General features: G+C 33.8%; 1 protein-coding gene across 12 annotated transcripts in view; it reads left to right on the top strand.

Moving 5' to 3' along the window:
• The window catches only part of LOC149958979 (CUGBP Elav-like family member 1), a 570,682-nt gene that overhangs the window by 168,128 nt on the left and 378,465 nt on the right, over positions 1 to 24,089 (top strand). For 9 of the 12 annotated variants that reach the window (XM_090166351.1, XM_090166353.1, XM_090166350.1 and 6 more), the window contains one exon: positions 9,682 to 9,851. In XM_090166351.1, the coding sequence (XP_090022477.1) occupies positions 9,682 to 9,851 (170 nt within the window). The remainder of the gene's footprint in view (positions 1 to 9,681; positions 9,852 to 24,089) is intronic. The other 3 variants (XM_090166352.1, XM_090166354.1, XM_090166342.1) reach the window with 1 other exon arrangement.

Raw genomic sequence — 24,089 nt, forward strand, 5'->3', positions numbered from 1 at the left:
TGGTTTTATTGGGGTCCGGAATTATGGTTTTATTGGGGCCCTGAATTATGGTTTTATTGGGGCCCGGAATTATGGTTTTATCGGGGTCCGGAATTATGGTTTTATCGGGGTCCGAAATTATGGTTTTGCACTAAAACACGCTATAAATTTTTAAGAGGAAACAATTGGGGTATCGCTGGATGGCACCTAGGAGCAACAAACACAAGGAGAACGCAGCTAGCCTTTATATACGCTAACGAAGGGTTGTGTACGAATTTCATTGGACGAGCGTCACGAGCCTTTACGCTGAACGTTTTACGGGCGGGGGGAAGACAATTTCCGAATTTTCCCCTTCCGACGGCAGCAGGCACTAAAGCGTCTAGCCAATGAAAACTGTACACAAGAAAATCCACGACTTTTGACGGGTTGCGTTCTCCTTGGGTGGGGTGTTGTGTTTGTTGCTCCTAGATGGCACAGTCTACGCAACTTGTCAATTGCAACGGGCACTTAAATTTTCATCGGACGTATTAATTTTATTATTTTGATTTTATTTAATCTGGCATGTTCTCAGCTTAAAAATATTGACTTTAATTATCCTTAATCCTAATAACAATTTAACCCCAGATAAAAACCTTTGGGGTGCAAATAAGCAATTTCCAGAAATCCGTGTCAGTTTTTAATGGACAAACCGTGTTCTGTTATTTTAACTTTTTTTTCCCGCCTCTTCGAAGTTTTAACGTCCGTTTGATTTAAGTCTGGGCCACAGCTCCTGATTTTCGCCCCGATTTTTATATCTGTCGTTCAAATGGCGCTCTCGCTTGCCTTTACCCCCCCCCCCCCCGCGTTTCTACCGCAATCACGTCATCTGAAAGCGACACCCACGTAACTTGATTTAATTGGTTTTTGCTTTAAAGACAAAACCACGTAACTTGATTTGCTTTTTGTTTAGGGTTGTTGTTTTTTTTTTGGTATTTTTAAAATTATTTGAATTTAATTATTTAAAAAATGTATTTTAATAGATTTTTGGACTTGATTGATTATTTTACGATTTTAGTAACGTTTTTTTGACAAAAATATTAAAAATATGAGTTCAGTGGTAATGCAAATTCAGTTTTAAATTTAATCTTAAATTTAGTTTTAAATTAATATTTAAATTTAATGAGGTTAGTTTTCTCTCAATTGACCTGGTTGGAGGATCTATTTTAGTACATTTTCATTTATTTAAATCTAATAGATGATTTAAATTGGTTTTTAAAGCAAAAACTACGTTTTGTTGTTTGAAGAGTCTGTTTATATTATTTTGTCACAAATTATTTTGGCCAAGGTGTCAAATGCTTAATAAAGCATTAACTGTGTCCCTTAAATATTTAAATAAGGTTCTGGAAGCCAGGAAATTTGAAAATGATTTCAAAATGGAAAAAAAAAAACAGGTAATTCATTTGTTCTACAAATATGGTCAGGGAAAATTTAGCAAATTGACCCCGAAAAACCTGGTAGAAGTCAGGGAAATTCATTCTGTTAATTTTGAAACGAAAATCATTGTAATTATAAAATTTTTACGTAATTTTTCCATGGTAAAAGTTGGTCAGGTATTTTAAAATTCCATATTTACGGTATATGAAGTAATTTCGTATATTTGCCACCAGGTGTAACAGAAACTCTGGCTAACTGGCGCGAGTTACGTTACGATCATTGGTACTACCAGATTATTTTACGACTTATAATGATTTAAAATAACAATTATAACAATTTTAAATGTTTTAAATTGTTTTTAAATGAACGCAAACCATGAAGTTATCAGTCGTTTTTTAATTTTATTAAAGTTATCTTAACTATGGTGAAATTTAATTTATACGATTAAAGATAGTATATTAAATTTAAAAATGGTGACCAAAGTCTTTACGTGGTTTTTGCTTCGAAGCACACGCCAACTGTACAAAGAAAAGTAACTTGAAATATTTTACTATATAACTAGCGGACTATCCCGGCCTTTGTTGGCACTTCAAGGTGAGGATGGTGCTTCGAAATATATATAGGATACGAGATGGAAGATAATATATTATTTTTCAAAATGGCCACCCAAGACGTTACGTGGTTTTTGCTTTGAGGCACACGCGAACTGTACTAAGGAAAGCAACTTGAATTATTTTACTATATAACTAGCGGACTATCCCGGCCTTTGTTGGCACTTCAAGGTGAGGGTGGCACTTCGAAATATATATAGGATACGGAAGGTGGCATGATTTGCACCTCATCTCTCAGTCGCCAGAAAATGGCACCTTTGGGTGGTCGGGGGCAATTCAGACCCGCTTTGGGGTTTGCGCGTGAGCCCCGTTTTGAAGCAATGTCCCCCTGTAGTCCTCTTTCCGGAGCATTCTCCCCCACACGCTCCAAACCCCAAACCCCACTTCCGTTTTCCTCCGCTTCTTTTGCTATCCCAATCTAGACTACGGTGGAAAGATTTTTATGGTCTCGTCTGTCTGGAACTCTTCGCGAAATTACGCCCGCTTCTTTGTCTAGACTGAGTCATTTGCTCGAAATATTCGTCAAAATCACGTTCACTCTACAAAAAAAAACCCCTAAATATTTATTAATAGACTGGAAAATTTGAAAATCATGCTGCAAATCTATATCTAGGTGATTTCGTTGAAAATCTCTATTATTGGTAGAAATTTAATTTCGAAAATCTCGAAATGGGGTAGAAATTAAATTTCGAAAATCTCGAAATGGGGTAGAAATTAAATTTATTAAATCTCGAAATTTGGTAAAAAAAAGTAATTTATTTAATATCAAAATTTGGCAAAAAAAATTAATTTATAAAATCTCGAAATTTGGTAAAAAAAAATTAGTTTTTAATATCTCGAAAGTTTGATTAAAAATTATTTTTTAAAATCTCGAAAGTTTGATTAAAAATTAATTTTGTAAATCTCGATAGTTCGATTAAAAATTAATTTATAAAATCTCGAAAGTTTGATTAAAAATTAATTAACAAAATCTCGAGAGTTGGGTTAAAAATTAATTTACAAAATCTCGAGAGTTTGGTTAAAAATTTTGATCGAAAAACCTCGGGAATTTCATTTGTTCAAAAATCTGTAAAAAAATCTTGTTCAATAATAAAAAGGCTCGAAATCTGGTCCTAAATTAGATCCAAAATCTAGATCTGCTCCAAAATCGCTTGCGGATATCTCTGAAATCAGCAATTTAAAATCTTAACGGGAAAATCTTCAAAATATCAAAACCACTTTCGGATCAAATGAAACGTTACATTTTCGAACAACTTTTAAATAAATAGTGAGATTCCCCAAAAACATTAAAATAAATCGTCCATTTTGAAAATTTATTAAGGTCTTAAAAAAAATGACACTTTCGGCATCGAGTCGAAACAATTTGAATAAGTTTTTGTAAAATGTCAAATGTTGCTGGTCCCTATAATAAACGTTAACCCTATTTTCGCGCGTACTTTCCCTAATAGCATTTCTTAACGGTTAGGCGATATTGGATCGGGACTCTTTTTAGTACCCCAAAAGTCCGTAAGGCGGCGCTGTTAGTGTTAAAAAGCTCGGGGGGGGGGGAGTCAGGAAGGGACAAGAAACCCTTAAGGTCTTTTCTATTTCGTCTTCCAAGAAAGATATTAAGGGCTTATATTCAGCTACCCTTTTTTTTGATCCAACCATTTTACTGTGGCTAGATCGTCCATGTTACCTGGAAATTTTTTAAAGTTCGGCAAAGTATTACTCGCCGTGCTTGCTAGTAGTGTCAGGTGTCATCCGTTTGTCGTAGTCCTGGCTATTTCAGGGTCTCGTGAAAGGATTATAACGTTTTTAACAGCGCCCTGGCGATAAAATAGAATATCACTTTCATAATGGTGTTTACTATTAGATAGACCCGGGCTCTAAGCCTTGGTCTTTTTTTTTCTTATTATTCTGCCACTTCTTATACTAAGCGCTTAAATTCTCGCCTTTTCATTCTATTCTAAAGAATGACCTTTTCGTTCTGCTCTCTTGAAAGGCGATATTTTTTTTATATTCCCTGGGTTCGGCCCTTGGAAACTTTCGAGAATTTATTACCGGAGCTTGTTAGCAAAATTGAGGGTTTTTTTGGCCTTTTATATCGTGAAGAATATGGTTGTAAATACTAATTTCTTAATCATATGGTTTGGGTTTTATGATAACGAATTAATAAAGTTAATCCTACTGAATACGTTTAGTAAAGTTTACTGGTAAACAAAAATAGTTTATTGTGGATGTCGGTTTGATTGATTTGAAAATTTGATCAATAGATTTTTCTTTGACAGAAAAAGGTAACTGGTCTCATGGACCAGTTCGAGTTATTCGTCCATTGCACCAGATAATTCATTTACACCTTTGGCGGAGTAGGTAGCACTTTCGCCTCGCAGCAAGAGGAGTCGGGTTCGATCCCAAGTTCCCAACTTGTGGCTCTGGCATAAAACTCGGTACCACTAATTCCGCGTAGAGTTTGCAAGTTCTCTCCCCACACCGGTTAAAAGATTTTTCCCCTGAATTCTTCGGTTTCCCCTTCCCATAAAAACTCGTAGAGGTTAACGGTAATAGTGGGTGGTTATGTCAATTATCGTTTTAATATTTGGTTATCTGTAGCGGTTAACGTTAACAGTTAGTGTAGGGAGCTGTTGGCTCGCGTGGCATGTAGGGCTTGCCACCACCCTCCTACTTGTTGTAACCCGACCACCTGGGATATATGCATTAATAACCTAGCTGATAATTCGAGTACTTTGTAATTAAATTTCATTTGAAACACCTTACGGTCATTAAAAATAGAGAATAAAAATCAGGAGATAAATGCGTATATAAAAACTGTTTCATTTAAAAACAACAGACCGACTAGTTTCGGCACAACATTGTTTTTAAATAAAACAGTTTCTACTTACGCATTATCTTTTGATTTTTGATTTATTTTAGAGTACTTTGTTAGTAAATATTTCTAACGACGTAAAAATATTTTTTCAAAAGCTATAGAAAATGATCGAAATTTACATAGATTCTTTTGAAATTTCAGCAATCTCTTTATAGGAGTAAGATTACAATTTTATAGCATTTCTGTACTAATTTCTATATACTAATTAAATTACAATTCTGTAGAATTTAAAGAATATATCATTGTAAGTCGCTCGATCACTTTGGCCTAAGCTGGTACCTTGGGTATTAACCTAGCTAATTATAAAATAACTACATTCTTGATAAAACATTTCATAAAAACATTTAATGTAACTGGTCCCAGAGACCAGTTTTTTAATTAAAATTAAGTAATAGTCCCAAGAGATGAGAACCGCTACTAAATTCCGTGAAAATCTTGAAAATTCGCTCATCTGAATATTTCGCCGATATAGGCACTGAGTACTTGGTCGAAAATTGAAGCTACCTGGGCGTGATGGAGAGCTACCGTTTGCGCGTAATTCTGAAATTCAACTAAAGGTGGCGCTCCCGCTTCCCTCCTTCATTGTTTATTGTCGTGGGACAAAATCTCTACGCCTTAGTGCCAAAACCAACTATTTCGTTAATACGATTTTGCTTTTTTTTGAGCTTTTTTAGAAATAACTTTATACGAAATATATTTTAAATATTGTGGATTGTTTCTAAAACATTTATTTTTAAAAGTAATAAAAACCATTTGTACGTTGCTGGCTCGCGTGGCATGTAGGGCTTGCCACCACCCTCCTACGCAGTGTAACCCGGCCACCTGAATTAATGGCTTCAAAAGTCGCTTGATGACTTAGGCCTAACGTGGTGCCTTGAGTATTAGCCTAGCTGATTATTATTATTATTATAATAATTATTATTAGCCTATAAACAGATTTCGTACATGACCTGGAATACGTGGACAATCCACGGAATTTATTTATTTGTTAATTATAATAAGCTTCTTTGTCGTTTGGTATGGTAGTCGGTTAAAATTCGACAAATCTTTAGGATGCATACTAACTCAGCCCAATAGGTGTATCGTAGATTGAACAAAATCATGTTTCTTAAAGAGTAAGTTGCAATTTATTCGTTACCGCCTTAATTTTGTTATTAAACGAAGCGCGTACGTTTAAAATACCCAAATATAAAGTTTCGTTGCTTTCCGATTCGTAGTTAATTAGAAGTAATTTGTAGAATTCCAAAACAATTTGAATTTTAACGTGGTGATTGACGTCATTTACTGCACGTGATTTCTCATTGGTCGCTATCCCCAACATTGAGTTTATGCTTGGATGCAAAATGTAGATGCTACTGATTCCGAAAAATCTCCTTTAGAATTATGGGATTCTACTACTGAATTTAGTGCTTACAAGAATCATCTTGGTAGGATAGTGGGAACTTTATAATCTACCATAGGCAGTGGGAATAATTTATACAAAACCGTAGTCAATGACGTCACAAACTAGGAGCTTGAAAATTATCGTTCGAAATAAAAACCACAGTGGAGTGGGGCTCTGCATGTAAATTTAATTTTCATTTTAAATAAACTTAATGACGGTATTTCATCAAGTGAGTTACATTTTCGGAAATCCCACGATCAAACGAATAAGAAAAATATCAAGTAGTTTCATTTCTATTCCGATAATCTATTTGCAAACTTACTTACTTAAAGGCCTAGTATTTCTTCTGCCTGGTTTCCTTTAAGTTTACTTCCCGCCGCGCAAATATCCTGGTAGTAGGCCAACGTGTTCTGCGGTTGGCCTACTACCAGGATATTTGCAGAACACGTTGGCCTACCACCAGGATATTTGCGCGGCGGGAAGTAAACTTAAAGGAAACCAGGCAGAAGAAATACTAGTCCTTTAATTTATTTTGATTCTGGTGAACGTAATTATTTGAGATTTACCTGGTTTTGGAACTGAAGGTAGGACAGGGCATTGTTATCAGAACCCCTTCTGAGCTAACACCCTCCCGCGGATTCTTAAGCATTTTCCGGACGGCTTATCGCCGACATGTTTTGATTGTTGGTGAAATGGCGCGCGCGGGAGGGTGGGCGCGCTCGTCGCGTGCGGTATTTTGAAATTGGAGAGAGCGCCATCTTTTATACATTTTAATGGTCCAAAGGCTTAAGCGTACGGAGAACCTTAGCTCGTTAGCTTAATTGTTGGAAACTGTTCCTAAAGATAATGTTGCTAGCTTTCTAGGCCTTGCCGTTGAGCCACTTACGAACTACAAACGGGTACGTAATACCCTTAACCTTCCGCGGCGCTTCGTTGACGGTCGCCAATAGCGAGAATCTGGCGTTAAGGAGTGACGTCGAACGCGTTCGTTCTGAGAAGCACTACTGCTTCTCCTTGGAAAGTTGCTTTCCGGCGAGACGCGTCAGGCCGGCGTGGAAGCTAATAGCGTAGGGGCTAAAGAGTGGCGTCCGATACGTGATTTGATTCGTAATGGCTTTATTACCGACTCTGTTGCTGTGTTATTACTACGGTGGCTCCCTCTACGATAGTTTCTCTCGCACGGATCTGCTTCTAATGCCGAGTGTGTCTTATTCAGTTTCATTACGTGTTCTCTTCTTACCCCTCCTTCCCCGCCTCCCCTTCCGTAAGATTTTCTGATAAGAATACGCTTATTTTCAGAATATTCTTAGAAAAGGCTCTGTGTTTTACGGGGTTTTAGTTTTAATTTAGGATCTTCATTTTGTGTTACATTGAAAATCGTCGTTGCGTCAACAAATCGTTGGCATTATTATTTTATTTGAATTATCTATAGAATTTCTATAAACTCTTGTAGAAGTCTATTGACAGTCTCGCGTTTTCGTATCCTATGGAGTAGGGTGGCGGAGTGGTTAGCACTTTCGCTTCGCAGCGAGAGGAGCCTGACTTGATCTCGGCAACAAACGCAACACCCCACACAAGGAGAACGCAACCCGTCAAAAGTCGTGCATTTTCTTGCGTACAGTTTTCATTGGTTAGACGCTTTAGCGCCTGCTGCCGTCGGAAGGGGAAAATTCGGAAATTGTCTTCCCCCTTTCCGTAAAATGTGCAGCGTAAAGGTTCGTCCAATGAAATTTGTACACAACACTGCGTTAGCGTGTTTAAAGGCTAGCTGCGTTCTCCTTGTGTTTTTTGCTCCTAGGTGGCACTGGGTGAAGATTCGGAACAACTTTGTAAGCTTTGTTTGGTTAGAGGGGTTTTCCCCCGAGCTCTTCGGTTACCCCTTTCCATCAAAACTTGTTGAGGTTAACGGTAATAGTGAGTGTAGGGAGCTGTTGGCTCGTGTGCTATGAAATGCTTGCCAGCACCTCCTACGCGTTGTAACCCGACCACCTGGGATATATGCATTAATAACCTAGCTGATAATTCGAGTACTTGGTAAATAAAATTCATTTGAAACACCTTACGGTCATTAAAAATAAAGAATAAAAATCAGGAGATAAATGCGTATATAAAAACTGTTTCATTTAAAAACAACAGACCGACTAGTTTCGGCACAACATTGTTTTTAAATAAAACAGTTTCTACTTACGCATTTATCTCCTGATTTTTTATTTATTTTAGAGTACTTAGTAATTATTTCTAACGACGTAAAAATATTTTTTCAAAAGCTATAGAAAATGATAGGAGTAAGATTACAATTTTATAGCATTTCTGTACTAATTTCTATATACTAATTAAATTACAATTCAGTAGAATTATATATCTTTTAAGCTTTTGGTAGTTGAATACACGAAAATAAAGTTAATAACTTTTTGTACGCTTTCATTGTTAGCTTAAAATAAATACTACAATCAAGAATGTATTTATTTATATTTAGGAAGAATGATTATGTTGCGACAACCGCCGGGCACGTTGAACGCCTTTCCCCCGTCTCGAGCGGGGGAAAAGACAAAACGTCACCGGCATTTGATTTCCATCGCGTTAGGTGACGTAAATTTTAAGCAGCCAATGAAATACCGGGACTATTCGTTTTATTTTAAGTGGAGGAGCGTACTGGGGGGACCAACGAGTGGATTGAGAGAAAGGCTAAAAAACGTCTCGACATAGACATTCTCCCTAGGTATAAATAAATACATTCTTGCTACAATCTTACATAAAGAAACTTCAACTTCTATGAATACACTTATCATCTTAAAACATGCATTTCTTTAATGCCTACATAAACTAAGAGGTATAAATTTAAGTCAAATTTGAATATTTCATTTAAAAAGCTATTTATTAAATTATATTAAAGGTGAAATTTGAAATTTTAACTATCATGTTAAACTTTCAAAAATTAGTTATCAGCTTAAAGGTGCCACAAAATCATTTGAAAAGTTGACCCCATAATTTCAGGTATCTAATCTTCTCGTACCAATCAAATTATAGCTTGTTTCTAGCCATATTTCCGAATTTTAGCGCGGGAAATAAGGAAATTAGAACGATTCTGCGTCTCTTTAAACCTTGTTTACAATGTCGTCTTGTGGTTTTATACCGAGGGTTCCGACATTCTTAAAAATCCCGCACACTGTATAGAAAAATGATTTTAAAAATCATAAAATCAACTTGAAAATCCTGAAATCTGCGCGAAAATCATTTTCAAAATCTCGAGATCAGTCTTAAAAACGAGAAAATGCAGCCTGAAATCTAATAATCAGATCCTGATTTGTGAAACCACTTTAAGACTCAAAATTTGCATATGTCGGAACCCTCGCTTCATACTTGGAATTAATTGCTAACCATTAATGCAATTGATCAATTACTAATTGGATTTTAAATTTGGCCAGAAGCATGAATTCTCCGCACAAGGATCAGCCGGACCCCGATGCCATCAAGATGTTCGTGGGCCAGATCCCCAGGTCGTGGGACGAGAATGACCTCAAGAAGATGTTCGAAGAGTACGGACCCGTCTACCAAATCAACGTACTCCGGGACAAACTATCCGGACAAAGTCGGGGTGAGTCCAACTTTTTCTTGTCAATATCGACACCTTCTTTTACTTTCAATGCTTCGCGAGGGTTTCTTCGATGCTAACCAGATGGCAGTAGTCGAATTAGGGAAATTTTCTTGTATTTTCCCAATTTACCCACATATAACCAATTTACCCAATTTACTAATCGTTTACCAATGTACTAATAGTTGACCAATGTACTAATAGTTGACCAATGTACTAAAAGTTGATCAATGTACTAATAGTTGACCAATGTACTAATAGTTGACCAATGTACTAATAGTTGACCAATGTACTAATAGTTGATCAATGTACTAATAGTTGACCAATGTACTAATAGTTGACCAATGTACTAATAGTTGACCAATGTACTAATAGTTGATCAATGTACTAATAGTTGACCAATGTACTAATAGTTGACCAATGTACTAATAGTTGACCAATGTACTAATAGTTGACCAATGTACTAATAGTTGACCAATGTACTAATAGTTGACCAATGTACTAATAGTTGACCAATGTACTAATAGTTGACCAATGTACTAATAGTTGATCAATGTACTAATAGTTGACCAATGTACTAATAGTTGACCAATGTACTAATAGTTGACCAATGTACTAATAGTTGACCAATGTACTAAAAGTTGACCAATGTACTAATAGTTGACGAATGTACTAAAAGTTGACGAATGTACTAAAAGTTGACGAATGTACTAAAAGTTGACGAATATACTAAAAGTTGACGAATATACTAAAAGTTGACGAATTTACTAAAAGTTGACGAATTTACTAAAAGTTGACGAATTTACTAAAAGTTGACGAATTTACTAAAAGTTGACGAATTTACTAATAGTTGACGAATTTACTAATAGTTGACCAATGTACTAATAGTTGACCAATGTACTAATAGTTGACCAATGTACTAATAGTTGACCAATTTACTAATAGTTGACCAATTTACTAATAGTTGACCAATTTACTTATGGGTTTTAATATATTTAATTTTTTAACCTCGATTGGTTAGAAAAATTTCGACAATACCCAAATCTTCTTCCAGATGTCACTACAAGTGAAAATCTTTTTTAAACTAAAAATATTTTTAAAGAGAACCATAGATGGAGTAATATTTGGGGAACATCTATCAATATATATATATATTGTGAAATCGATAAAAATAGTGAAAGGTAGCTGTGGTTCGTAATCGAAAAAACAAAACTTTATCATTTATTTGAAATAAAATGAACCTAGTTCAAATATCGATCTTACGTCACAAGATAGTGACGTTAAACCAGAACCTGTTACGTCACGCGTTACGCGTGGATTTTTTCTCTTAAGGAGCAGACGACAACGGAAAAAAAGGTGTCAATTAGTTTAACCTCAATTAAGAGGATCATGACTTCGCGAACCGTATTAATAGGCCTTTTTATTATGAAGAAAATAAAAGGTTCCCCGGGACGCCGCTAGAGTGCGTTACGGGTCGCGGGTCGTTAATGAGGGGGGGACCCCTTTTGTCAACGCGACTGACAAAAAGAGCGTTTTAGAGTGATTAAGGATTAATTAATTTAATTAGGGGTTTTTCGGTGTAAAGGAAGTATCATAAGTAATTTACAAGGGCAGTACCCGAGGTATTTATTGACGATTTTGTTCAAAGTCGGGCGTGGATTAGACCTGTATGAGATAAGAAATTTCCCAAAAGGAGACGTTGCACTACCCATTCAATTTGCCATGGCAACCGAAAATGTTTTTGACCACTTAAAACAAAGAAATCTTCGTTTAAAAAAACATGGGATTTTCTCGGTTTCACAGGAAAAATTTTAATTACCCATTTCGTGATTTTCAAGAAAAAAAATACCGTGCTTTTTTAAATGGAGATTTTTAGGGTTCAAGTGGTCAAAACATTTTCAGTTGCCATGGCAAATCGAATACGCCGCCATGTTAGGGTATAAAAGCGGGTAAACAAGTCTGCTATACTTCACAATGTAAAGGTACTGTCACGCGCAAAAACGTAATTTTGAAATTTGAGGAAAATTTCGAAGGAATGAGGGCTAGATATAAGCAATTTGAGCATTTTTTTATTAATGGCTTTAACCACCGGTTACAACTGGTTTTATCCATACTGTATTTTTAAATTTTTAAAAAAGCCGGTTTTTGGCCAACTCTGGATGGAATAATATTATTCCAGCGACCAAATTTCCGATATTTGATATTTCCCTCCTAATTTGATTTTGTTCCATTAAAATGCATTATTTTTTATCCCCATTTAATCCTTCGATGTTGAAAGCGCGGAGATGAAAGCGACCGAAAAGTTTTTAATTCTTTACGCTTAATCGGACGCTCTGGGCCGGCGAAAATCCTTTGTAGTTTGGGAACATTTGCATTATCTCCCATTCTTTCTTAGGATAAATTTTGTTAACAAAAGGTAAAAATATGAAGGCATATCTTTCCATCTCTTTCATATTTAGGTATTAAAAATTAAAAAGGCAAGTCAAAGCGGAACAGCGTTGAGTGGGGCTTAAAACCCCGCTTTTAGTCGGCTAAGCCCCCAAAAATTCGCCTCTTATTAATTCTAATTCTTAAAGCTTTTTACCGCGTTGAAAGCCTAATTTACATGAAATAGTCTTACTAAGGAAAACATACGCTATGATAGAAACCTTAATTGCTACTGCTATCGAAGGCACGACCATAGATTCAGGAGAAGTTCTTGGCGGTTTCTAGGTAGTCTTTAGTTTACGTGCAGTGCCATCTTTGAACGCTGTATGAATTATATTCTGATGAAAAGCTAGAAATTAATATTTTATTAAGAATTAAATTAATATTTTATTAAGAATTAAATTGATATTTTATTAAGAATTAAATTGATATTTTATTAAGAATTAAATTGATATTTTATTAAGAATTAAATTGATATTTTATTAAGAATTAAATTGATATTTTATTAAGAATTAAATTGATATTTTATTAAGAATTAAATTGATATTTTATTAAGAATTAAATTGATATTTTATTAAGAATTAAATTGATATTTTATTAAGAATTAAATTGATATTTTATTAAGAATTAAATTGATATTTTATTAAGAATTAAATTGATATTTTATTAAGAATTAAATTGATATTTTATTAAGAATTAAATTGATATTTTATTAAGAATTAAATTGATATTTTATAATTAGAATGAAATTGATATTTTTATTAAGAATGGAATTGATAATAATTTTATTAAGAATGGAATTGATAATAATTTTATTAAGAATGGAATTGATAATAATTTTATTAAGAATGGAATTGATAATAATTTTATTAAGAATGGAATTGATAATAATTTTATTAAGAATGGAATTGATAATAATTTTATTAAGAATGGAATTGATAATAATTTTATTAAGAATGGAATTGATAATAATTTTATTAAGAATGGAATTGATAATAATTTTATTAAGAATGGAATTGATAATAATTTTATTAAGAATGGAATTGATAATAATTTTATTAAGAATGGAATTGATAATAATTTTATTAAGAATGGAATTGATAATAATTTTATTAAGAATGGAATTGATAATAATTTTATTAAGAATGGAATTGATAATAATTTTATTAAGAATGGAATTGATAATAATTTTATTAAGAATGGAATTGATAATAATTTTATTAAGAATGGAATTGATAATAATTTTATTAAGAATCTAATTGATAATAATTTTATTAAGAATGGAATTAATAATAATTTATTATCTTGACTTGGATATCCGCAAACTGATTTTCAGTGTATAGAGGATGAGAGCATATAAAAGGCTTCGTCGTTGTCTGTTCTAATCTAATGGGGCTGCAATTTAAACTTAACGCGTAATTTCAGAATTAAATTAATAGACAATTAAAAATAAGAATAAGATAATTTTTAGTTTAATGAAATCAATATTTAAATATTTGTGCTTTTCTCGCTTGTTTCGTTTAGACTAATGTACAGGGCGACTTAAAGGCCTAGGTTTTCCTCTGCCTGTCACCCTTGAAATTTGCTTTCCTTCCAAACAAATACCCTGTTGTTGGCCTACCACCAGGGTATTTGTTTGGAAGGAAAGCAAATTTAAAGGGTAACAGGCAGAAGAAAACCTAGGCCTTTAAGCGCCGGACTGTATTTCGCCTTTTGCGCAACTTGTTCTTTAATCTAACAACGATTATTGGCGGTGAGAGGGGCTTCTTCCACCCTTAATGAACGTTGATAGATTTTGTACAGGGAAAAATTTGTCATTAAGGAAAAGTTTTTCTTTTTTTTAGTCTAATAATACGCTTTTGAGAGGTTTAACCCTACCTTTACACGAGTGCCTTGAAGAACTTAAGCAGCTGAACAGAGAACGTATAAGAGAAACCACGCCCATCGCGGTAAGGTGGAGGATAGACTGCGGTACAATAGCAGGCGCGTTCTTTGCTTGTGTGGGCGGAGATTATGTGCCAGGAATCATGGAAAATAGGGGGTAATCATTCTCTGTGCAACTGAATACTGAGGTACTTTTAGCAGAGGGAAAGTCCTCATCTCCCTTCGAAGGGCTCTTTCGTCGTAATTATTTTGCCCCTCATTTCGGAGGCAATTAGTGAGGCAAAGAACCCCCTCTCCTAATTGAGGGGTTTCTGTCAGATTTCGCTGTTTTGTTTTGGTCCAAGTATCGTCGACATGGTTTCGAAAGTATTTTAACGGTTTTGGGTTTCGATGCATTTTATTTTGTTGGTAGACGATACGGTGTGTGTTGGTTCTTTTGGGAATTGTTTAATCGTTTCATTAATTGAGTCTGATAAGTTTTTCTTAAATCAAATTCTGATTTGATAAGTTTTTCTACAATTAAATTCTAGTTTGTCAAGTTTTTCTTAAATCAAATTCTGATTTGATAAGTTTTTCTTAAATCAAATTCTGATTTGTCAAGTTTTTCTAAAATCATTCTAGTTTGATACGTTTCTCTCAAATCAAATTCTAATTTCATAAGTTTCTCTCAAATCAAAATCTAGTTTCATAAGTTTCTCTCAAATCAAATTCTTGTATCATAAGTTTCTCTCAAATCAAAATCTAGTTTCATAAGTTTCTCTCAAATCAAATTCTAGTTTCATAAGTTTCTCTCAAATCAAAATCTAGTTTCATAAGTTACTCTCAAATCAAAATCTAGTTTCATAAGTTTCTCTCAAATCAAAATCTAGTTTCATAAGTTTCTCTCAAATCAAAATCTAGTTTCATAAGTTTCTCTCAAATCAAAATCTAGTTTCATAAGTTTCTCTCAAATCAAAATCTAGTTTCATAAGTTTCTCTCAAATCAAAATCTAGTTTCATAAGTTTCTCTCAAATCAAAATCTAGTTTCATAAGTTTCTCTCAAATCAAAATCTAGTTTCATAAGTTTCTCTCAAATCAAAATCTAGTTTCATAAGTTTCTCTCAAATCAAAATCTAGTTTCATAAGTTTCTCTCAAATCAAAATCTAGTTTCATAAGTTTCTCTCAAATCAAAATCTAGTTCGATACGTTTCCCTCAAATCAAATTCTTGTTTGATAATATCTCACCAGAAAACAGTTCCGAGTCCAAAATTCAAATTCTGCGTAATATCCTTTCCATGTTTCAATATTGAAATAACTGGGGCTAGGGTATGGAATGAAAATATTTTTCGACCTCTTTTGATGGAAATGTCACTCCTTATTTTGATGGTTCTCCTATTCCGGCACTCTCATAAATAATCCGGTCCCCCCCTCCATAACACTTCGTAGCCAGTTTGAACTATAGACAATGCCGCCTATAAGCCCTTATAGATGGAGTAAAGTCTCTCTGAATCGAGAGGGGATTTCGGCCGGGAGATCAGTTGATGAAACGGGCCGACCTTTGACCCTGCCGGGTGCCTACACCCTCTCCTCCCTCTGGTCGCTCCCGAGGGATTTCGCCCAAAAGTGGTTCCTCTTGGCTGATTCTGATTGCTTTTCACTGACCCCTGAATCCTCTTCGCAACGCCACTCTCTGGCCACCCCCTTATTTCGACCCCTTCGTTCGACCCTCGCTTTATTTCGACCCCCTTACTCGGTCAAATTTCGTACACATATATATAAAATTACTCCAATATTTAAGGTTAAATTTCTAATATACGCGGATATAAAACGTTAATTTATTCGTGACCGAAAACTATCGCAACGCCCCCTTTGGTTCGGTATTGAAACCTAGATAGGTAGCGGATGAAGCAGACGCTATTAGTTTTTCCTCATCGTTATTCGTAAATTTGACTTAATAAATATAAAAGATATTCTAGAATATTTTAGGTTTAATTTCAAATATATGTTAATATATAACCTGCCTTTATTCGCCACCGAAAACTATCGCTACGCCCCCTTTGGTTCGCCATTGAAACTTAGATAGGTAGCGGCTAAAGCAGACGCTATTAGTTTTTCCTCATCGTTATTCGTAAATTTGACTTAATAAATATAAAAGATATTCTAGAATATTTTAGGTTTAATTTCAAATATATGTTAATATATAACCTGCCTTTATTCGCCACCGAAAACTATCGCTACGCCCCCTTTGGTTCGCCATTGAAACTTAGATAGGTAGCGGCTGAAGCAGACGTTATTAGTTTTCCCTCATCGTTATTCGTAAATTTGACTTTAGAAATAATGATACTCGCATTTTAATATAATTTTTACACCGTTTGCTTATATTTTTATAAGTTTATATAATAAAAAACGTTCATATGACTTTTTAAATTGTCTGACGCTAGATCATAGGCGCTACCTCGGAGAAGCTAGCGCCGCCACCTAGATCGCGAATAGTTTTTTTAGAATTTTAATGTTTAAAGTTTTTTTTTTAACAAAACGAATAATTAAAAGCCAAACTGTTTAGTATAGACTTTGAACATTTTTCATCGTCATGTGTCCAGCTTAATCAAATTGCTCTAAAACTCTCTTAATTACTTTTCCTTAAATACTGAAAATAAATAATAACTGATGTGCCTAGTGACGTAGGAATACGTCGAACAGTAAAGATTTAATACGCGGAAAACACATTTACGTAAAATAACAGTTATAAACTTATGGTATGACATTCTAAATAAGTGCTTGCTAAACGTTTTTAGAAGCAATCTTCCAAATCCGAACTGTATCTTTTAGGCTCATTTTCACGAACAATTGAAAACCGATTGTAACATTAAACAATTATCTTCAGCGCGTTAGTTGCCTAGTTTGTCTTCATTCGATTGTCGCTATGGAAACGGAGGGAGGGGTGCTGCCCGTTGTCATGCCAACTTATTTCTCCATCCCTAACGCTCTTTGGTTGCCTAGCAACGCGGCGGTTTGACTCTCCAACTTTTCGCTTTCCATCAAATCACTGATGGGCACTCTTCACTCATTTTCGAGCGGGCTAGAGCGTTTTTTTTTCTGGGAAATAAAATATTCACTTCTTTTACGTTTATTTTTCACAATTGTATTATTTGGTATGTCTCCGCCAATGCAAAACTAACTGAATTATAAGTAATAATTAAATGGAATTAAGAGGATTAAATTTAATTTAATGCAAGAATCTTATTTTGGAAGGAAAATAGGCTGTAAAAATCTATTGATTAAATTTATGAAAATTAAATTAAATAAAATTTTAATTAAATAGAAAAATCCCATATAAGAGAACTAAATCCACATTTTCCATATTATTATTATTATTATTTTTATTATTATTGACTAATCGTATTTTGTAGCTGAAATAGGTATAAATGATAAAATAAGTAGGTTTTAAAAAACTGTAAATACGAGGGAAATAAATTATTTTTTAGCATAACGCGAGATAACTTAAGTTGTAATCAATTCGAGGGTGAGCTAATGAGAGAGAGAGCAAGTAATTTGGGTGATATAAAATAGGCGACCCATAAGTAAACACGTTTGTAATGAGTAGATATGAGAGACATTATCCGAACCGCTCTTGAGAAGAGACTTGTGAGTTGAGTATGCAATTTGAAAAAATGCCCATCACTGCTTCAAATTGAAATCTTAAGAGCTTATACACTAATCCTTATATTTTGAAAAGGGTTTGAAGCAAGTTGAATGTATTTCAGTCTTTTCCGGCAGATTATTAATGCATTTCTCAGAATCTGTTACCAGAATTATCGTATTGTTTCCCGTAACAATTTAATTGTTTATTTTTCTATTAGTTTAATCAAGAATGTATTTATTTATACCTATGGAGAATGTCTATGTCGAGACGGTTTTTAGCCTTTCTCTCAATCCACCCGTTGGTCTCCCCAGTACGCTCCTCCACTCAAAATAAAACGAATAGTCCCGGTATTTCATTGGCTGCTTAAAATTTACGTCACCTAACGCGATGGAAATCAAACGCCGGTGACGTTTTGTCTCCCCCCCCCCCCCCGCGAGACGGGGGAAAGGCGTTCTACGTGCCCGGCGATTGTCGCAACATAATCATTCTTCTTAAATATAAATAAATACATTCTTGGTTTAATCAACTGTTAAATAATAATTATCGACCTTTACTCTAAAATGCATTCCAAGATATTTTACGGAATTATGCAAATTATTATTATTTATCAAACTTGAAAATATAAAATAAAAATTACTTTGTTTCAAAACCCCCACAACTCCTGGGTTTAATTAAATAAATCGTTTACCAATAAATTGTCCATTAAGTTCGCTCGTGATGTTTGCCGAAAATAGTCCAATTGAAAAGTTTCTTCCAGACCTGGTACCCGAAAATAGTCCTATCAAGTAGTACCTTCCAGGGCTTGTTCTGGAAAGTAGTCGAAATGAAAAATCCCCTCACGGCATTTGTCGAAAATAGTGCAAATGAAAATTTCCCCCAAGAAACTTCTCGGTAATAGTCCGAATTAATAATTCCCTAAGCCCTTGGTCGGAAAAAAGTCCAAATGAAAAATGCAATATTCCTTTTTCTAAAAATAATCGAAATGAAAAATGCAATAGTCTTTTTTCTGAAAAAAGTCCAAATGAAAACTGCAATAATCCTTTCTCTGAAAATAATCGAAATGAAAAATGCAATAGTCTTTTTTCTGAAAAAAGTCCAAATGGAAACTGCAATAATCCTTTCTCTGAAAATAATCGAAATGAAAAATGCAATAGTCTTTTTTCTGAAAAAAGTCCAAATGGAAACTGCAATAATCCTTTCTCTGAAAATAATCGAAATGAAAAATGCAATAGTCTTTTTTCTGAAAAAAGTCCAAATGGAAACTGCAATAATCCTTTCTCTGAAAATAATCGAAATGAAAAATGCAATAGTCTTTTTTCTGAAAAAAGTCCAAATGGAAACTGCAATAATCCTTTCTCTGAAAATAATCGAAATGAAAAATGCAATAGTCTTTTTTCTGAAAAAAGTCCAAATGGAAACTGCAATAATCCTTTCTCTGAAAATAATCGAAATGAAAAATGCAATAGTCTTTTTTCTGAAAAAAGTCCAAATGGAAACTGCAATAATCCTTTCTCTGAAAATAATCGAAATGAAAAATGCAATAGTCTTTTTTCTGAAAAAAGTCCAAATGGAAACTGCAATAATCCTTTCTCTGAAAATAATCGAAATGAAAAATGCAATAGTCTTTTTTCTGAAAAAAGTCCAAATGGAAACTGCAATAATCCTTTCTCTGAAAATAATCGAAATGAAAAATGCAATAGTCTTTTTTCTGAAAAAAGTCCAAATGGAAACTGCAATAATCCTTTCTCTGAAAATAATCGAAATGAAAAATGCAATAGTCTTTTTTCTGAAAAAAGTCCAAATGGAAACTGCAATAATCCTTTCTCTGAAAATAATCGAAATGAAAAATGCAATAGTCTTTTTTCTGAAAAAAGTCCAAATGGAAACTGCAATAATCCTTTCTCTGAAAATAATCGAAATGAAAAATGCAATAGTCTTTTTTCTGAAAAAAGTCCAAATGGAAACTGCAATAATCCTTTCTCTGAAAATAATCGAAATGAAAAATGCAATAGTCTTTTTTCTGAAAAAAGTCCAAATGGAAACTGCAATAATCCTTTCTCTGAAAATAATCGAAATGAAAAATGCAATAGTCTTTTTTCTGAAAAAAGTCCAAATGGAAACTGCAATAATCCTTTCTCTGAAAATAATCGAAATGAAAAATGCAATAGTCTTTTTTCTGAAAAAAGTCCAAATGGAAACTGCAATAATCCTTTCTCTGAAAATAATCGAAATGAAAAATGCAATAGTCTTTTTTCTGAAAAAAGTCCAAATGGAAACTGCAATAATCCTTTCTCTGAAAATAATCGAAATGAAAAATGCAATAGTCTTTTTTCTGAAAAAAGTCCAAATGGAAACTGCAATAATCCTTTCTCTGAAAATAATCGAAATGAAAAATGCAATAGTCTTTTTTCTGAAAAAAGTCCAAATGGAAACTGCAATAATCCTTTCTCTGAAAATAATCGAAATGAAAAATGCAATAGTCTTTTTTCTGAAAAAAGTCCAAATGGAAACTGCAATAATCCTTTCTCTGAAAATAATCGAAATGAAAAATGCAATAGTCTTTTTTCTGAAAAAAGTCCAAATGGAAACTGCAATAATCCTTTCTCTGAAAATAATCGAAATGAAAAATGCAATAGTCTTTTTTCTGAAAAAAGTCCAAATGGAAACTGCAATAATCCTTTCTCTGAAAATAATCGAAATGAAAAATGCAATAGTCTTTTTTCTGAAAAAAGTCCAAATGAAAACTGCAATAGTCCTTTCTCTGAAAATAATCGAAATGAAAACTGCAATAGTCCTTTTTCTGAAAATAATCGAAATGAAAAATGCAATAGTTCTTTTACCAGAAAATAGTTCAAATACAAAATGCAATCAAATAATTTTTCCGGACAATAGTCCAAATGAAAAATGCAATCGAACGGTTTTTCCGGACAATAGTCCAAATTAAAAATTCCTTTTAAGAGGCAGATAAAATTTAGCCCCGGATCCCGCAATCTTATCTTGAAAGCTTAATTCGCGGCTATTAAATAATAAAAATCTGATTTGTGTATAAACCGAGACCAAGCCCTTTAATTAAAAATTCCACGTGAAATTTAAACCGATATTCTCGACTGCGGCGCCCCCTTTCGCCCGTAATTTAAAACCAGGGGTCAGTCTTTGGCTTAATGATAGATGATGACGTTATCAAATTTTCCCTCCTTGGTTTTGGTGGGACGGGGGTCATTAAGTGGTCACTTTTGTAGGTCAGTTTTCGGCTTTCCGGACCATTTAGCCGTCGTTTCGCATCGACCGCGAGGTTCGCCTTCAGCCTCGATAGATGTCGCCACTGTATTGGAGTGGGACAGGCCAGTGCGACGCGCCATTCTATATAACGTTTCATTCATAATGAATTGCCCGAACTAATTAATTTTTGACCGATATGCAAACACGGTGGTCCCCTCTTAAACCGCTTTAAATATGCATAGAGGGCGCTCCGATCGATACCGGCGGCTCTCGCCAGGGGGTGCTGTTCGTGTTTGCGGGGGGGGGGGATTGGAAACCCCTCCGAGGGCTACGTCGAAGTTCGGCGACAATGTTCGACGTAGTTATATATTGACGTTAGCGGTTACTTTTTGACTTCGCGGCTCGCTTTGAAACTTGCTCTGGTTCGGCGGATTGTTCGGGAGCTGCGTTCAACGTCTAGGGTTTTAAAATATAAAGGTTTTGACTTTCGGCGAAAAATGAAATTTGATTTCCCCTTGATGCAATTTTATAAACTCGACGGCCAAAGTTTGTTTGTTTGTGTGTTTTGGAAAATCATTACCCCCCCCCCCCCTTTATTTTATTGGTTTATTAATTTGCCTGCTTTTGTCATTTGCGCCGTAAAATATTAATTCATTGAAGTTATTGGATTAAAATCCCTTCTTAAATTTACGTTACTGACGTTTATTCGTTTTTTTAAACTGGTGTTTTGAAATGAATTTGGTCATTAATATATTGAATTATTATTATTATATATATATTAATCGAAATCGAACGGTGTCATACTAATAATATTGTGTTACTTATGGTAGCACTAGGATTCAGTTGAAAATATGGCTTACGTGGAAATTTATTTTACTACGCTTCGACCTTGGCGCGTACTTATCGATGAAGAAGTTCATTAACTTTTAAAAACAATTTTAAAAAATAAGAATATTAGAGGTTTTCAAAATTACATAATTACTCGGCAAAAAGACTGATCAATTCATGTATTGAACAAATTTCGATATTTTTGTAGAATTTTAAACGATTTTTAAAAACTATTTATTTTAAAACTTCAGTGTATATCTAAAAATTAGCCAAATAGTTTATATAGCAACGGAAATTCAAAACAAACTAAGTTACAAGTAGTGTATAAATGGAATTATGTAAATTAATTTTTACCAATAGTTCTTTTTATAAAATAACCTTGGCCATCTTGAAATGTTGCCTCCCCGCTTCAGCTGTGGATCCGTTTTCTCTCCCACTAAAGAGTTTATGAACTCATTCTTAGGCATTGGCTGAACTATTTCAGGGCAACATATCAACAAGTTGGGCAAGCGTAAAGACATTTTAAAAAAATCAACAATTCACGCCAATTATTAATCAGTTTGCTAGGAAGAGATACATCAAATGTTTCAAAATCATTAAACTCAAAACTATTAGTTCAATTAAATTTAATAAAATAATGTTAAATTTTAATTAAATAACATCAAAGTTTATAAATGAGCTTAAGGGGGAAGACTACAGTGGCCATTGTCTACTTTCGCGCTATTTCAAGCTGAACTCTTTTAATTTGGTATTTTAACTTATAAAATTAATATTTAGGTGTAGAACAGCCACTTGTTTAGTGCTTAAAATAATTTTGACAATTTAAAATTTTAAAATAATTAAGTTATTACGTTTTAATTCGGAACCCCGGAGCTAAACAAGTTGGGCAAGCGACCACACTACCCTTTAGTTAGGAACTTATAACTCGTTAACTATTAATATTAGAATTATAAAAATTATTTTAAGCACTAGAGGAAGGTTCAGCCTAATAAGAAAAATATAATTCAATTATGTAATGGTTAAAACAGAAACGTTCAGCTTGAACGAAAAAGAGGCTTTTACTGTATTCTTCCCCCTTAAAGGGTAAGCTTTTGCCTTTCAAATATCCTATTTATGAACATCCAATAAACTAATCTAGGGGCGAAATATATTCTTTAGTCGTAAATGTTTCTGATAGCGGTCGATTATCGTGACAACTTAAAGTGTCGGTTCGTTTTTCTCGACCATTGGTCAAAAGCCGGCGGCCTGAGCGATAAAAATTTAACCCGGGCAAAATTCACGCAACGTGGACGGTGGTCAATAAAGGAGTAAGGCTGGCCGCAAAGGGTCCGGTCACGAGATGACCGCAACTTAGCGTGCCTCGTTGTCCACTTAAAACAACTTCGCGCCAGCACGTGCCCAGAATTTATTATGCTTCAATCTTTAATCCGCATTTATTATAGAAGCTTGAGCCATTTTTGCTAAATATCAAATGAAGGTAATTTTCCGTTTTTATGTTCGTAATTTATTAATTCTAGATTTTTACTGTTCTTATCAACTTGACTACAGGGTCCACAGAGATCCTATAATTCCTGTAAAATCCTATATTTTCAAAAATGTTTTACAAAATCCTATATTTTCAAAAGTGTACTACAAAATCCTATATTTTCAAAAATGTACTACTAAATCCTTTATTTTCAAAAATGTTTTACAAAATCCTATATTTTCAAAAGTGTACTACAAAATCCTATATTTTCAAAAATGTACTACAAAATCCTATATTTTCAAAAATGTACTACAAAATCCTATATTTTCAAAAGTGTACTATAAAATCCTTTATTTTCAAAAGTGTACTACAAAATCCTTTATTTTCAAAAGTGTACTACAAAATCCTATATTTTCAAAAATGTACTATAAAATCCTATATTTTCAAAAATGTACTACAAAATCCTATATTTCCAAAATGTTCTATAAAATCCTATACTTTCCAAAATGTTCTATAAAATCCTATACTTTCCAAAATGTTCTATAAAATCCTATATTTTTGGCAAAATCCCCAAAAATCCTCTAATTTTGGAAAAAAAATAGTCCTATTAAGTCCTATATTTTTATAAATTTAAATATAATCCCATTTTTATGCTATTTTTACTAGCCAAATAATCTTTTTAAATGGTTTTCTCCGCGTCACGAGCTTAAGTTTTTTAGTACTTCATTGGCAGGCGCGTTTCGCACGTGGACTTCAAATATCGACTCCAGCTATAGCTAGTATTTTATAGAAAC

The sequence above is a fragment of the Leiobunum rupestre genome, chromosome 2, assembly GCF_980474605.1.
Source record: "Leiobunum rupestre chromosome 2, qqLeiRupe1.1.hap1, whole genome shotgun sequence".
NCBI classification, from domain to species: domain Eukaryota; kingdom Metazoa; phylum Arthropoda; class Arachnida; order Opiliones; family Sclerosomatidae; genus Leiobunum; species Leiobunum rupestre.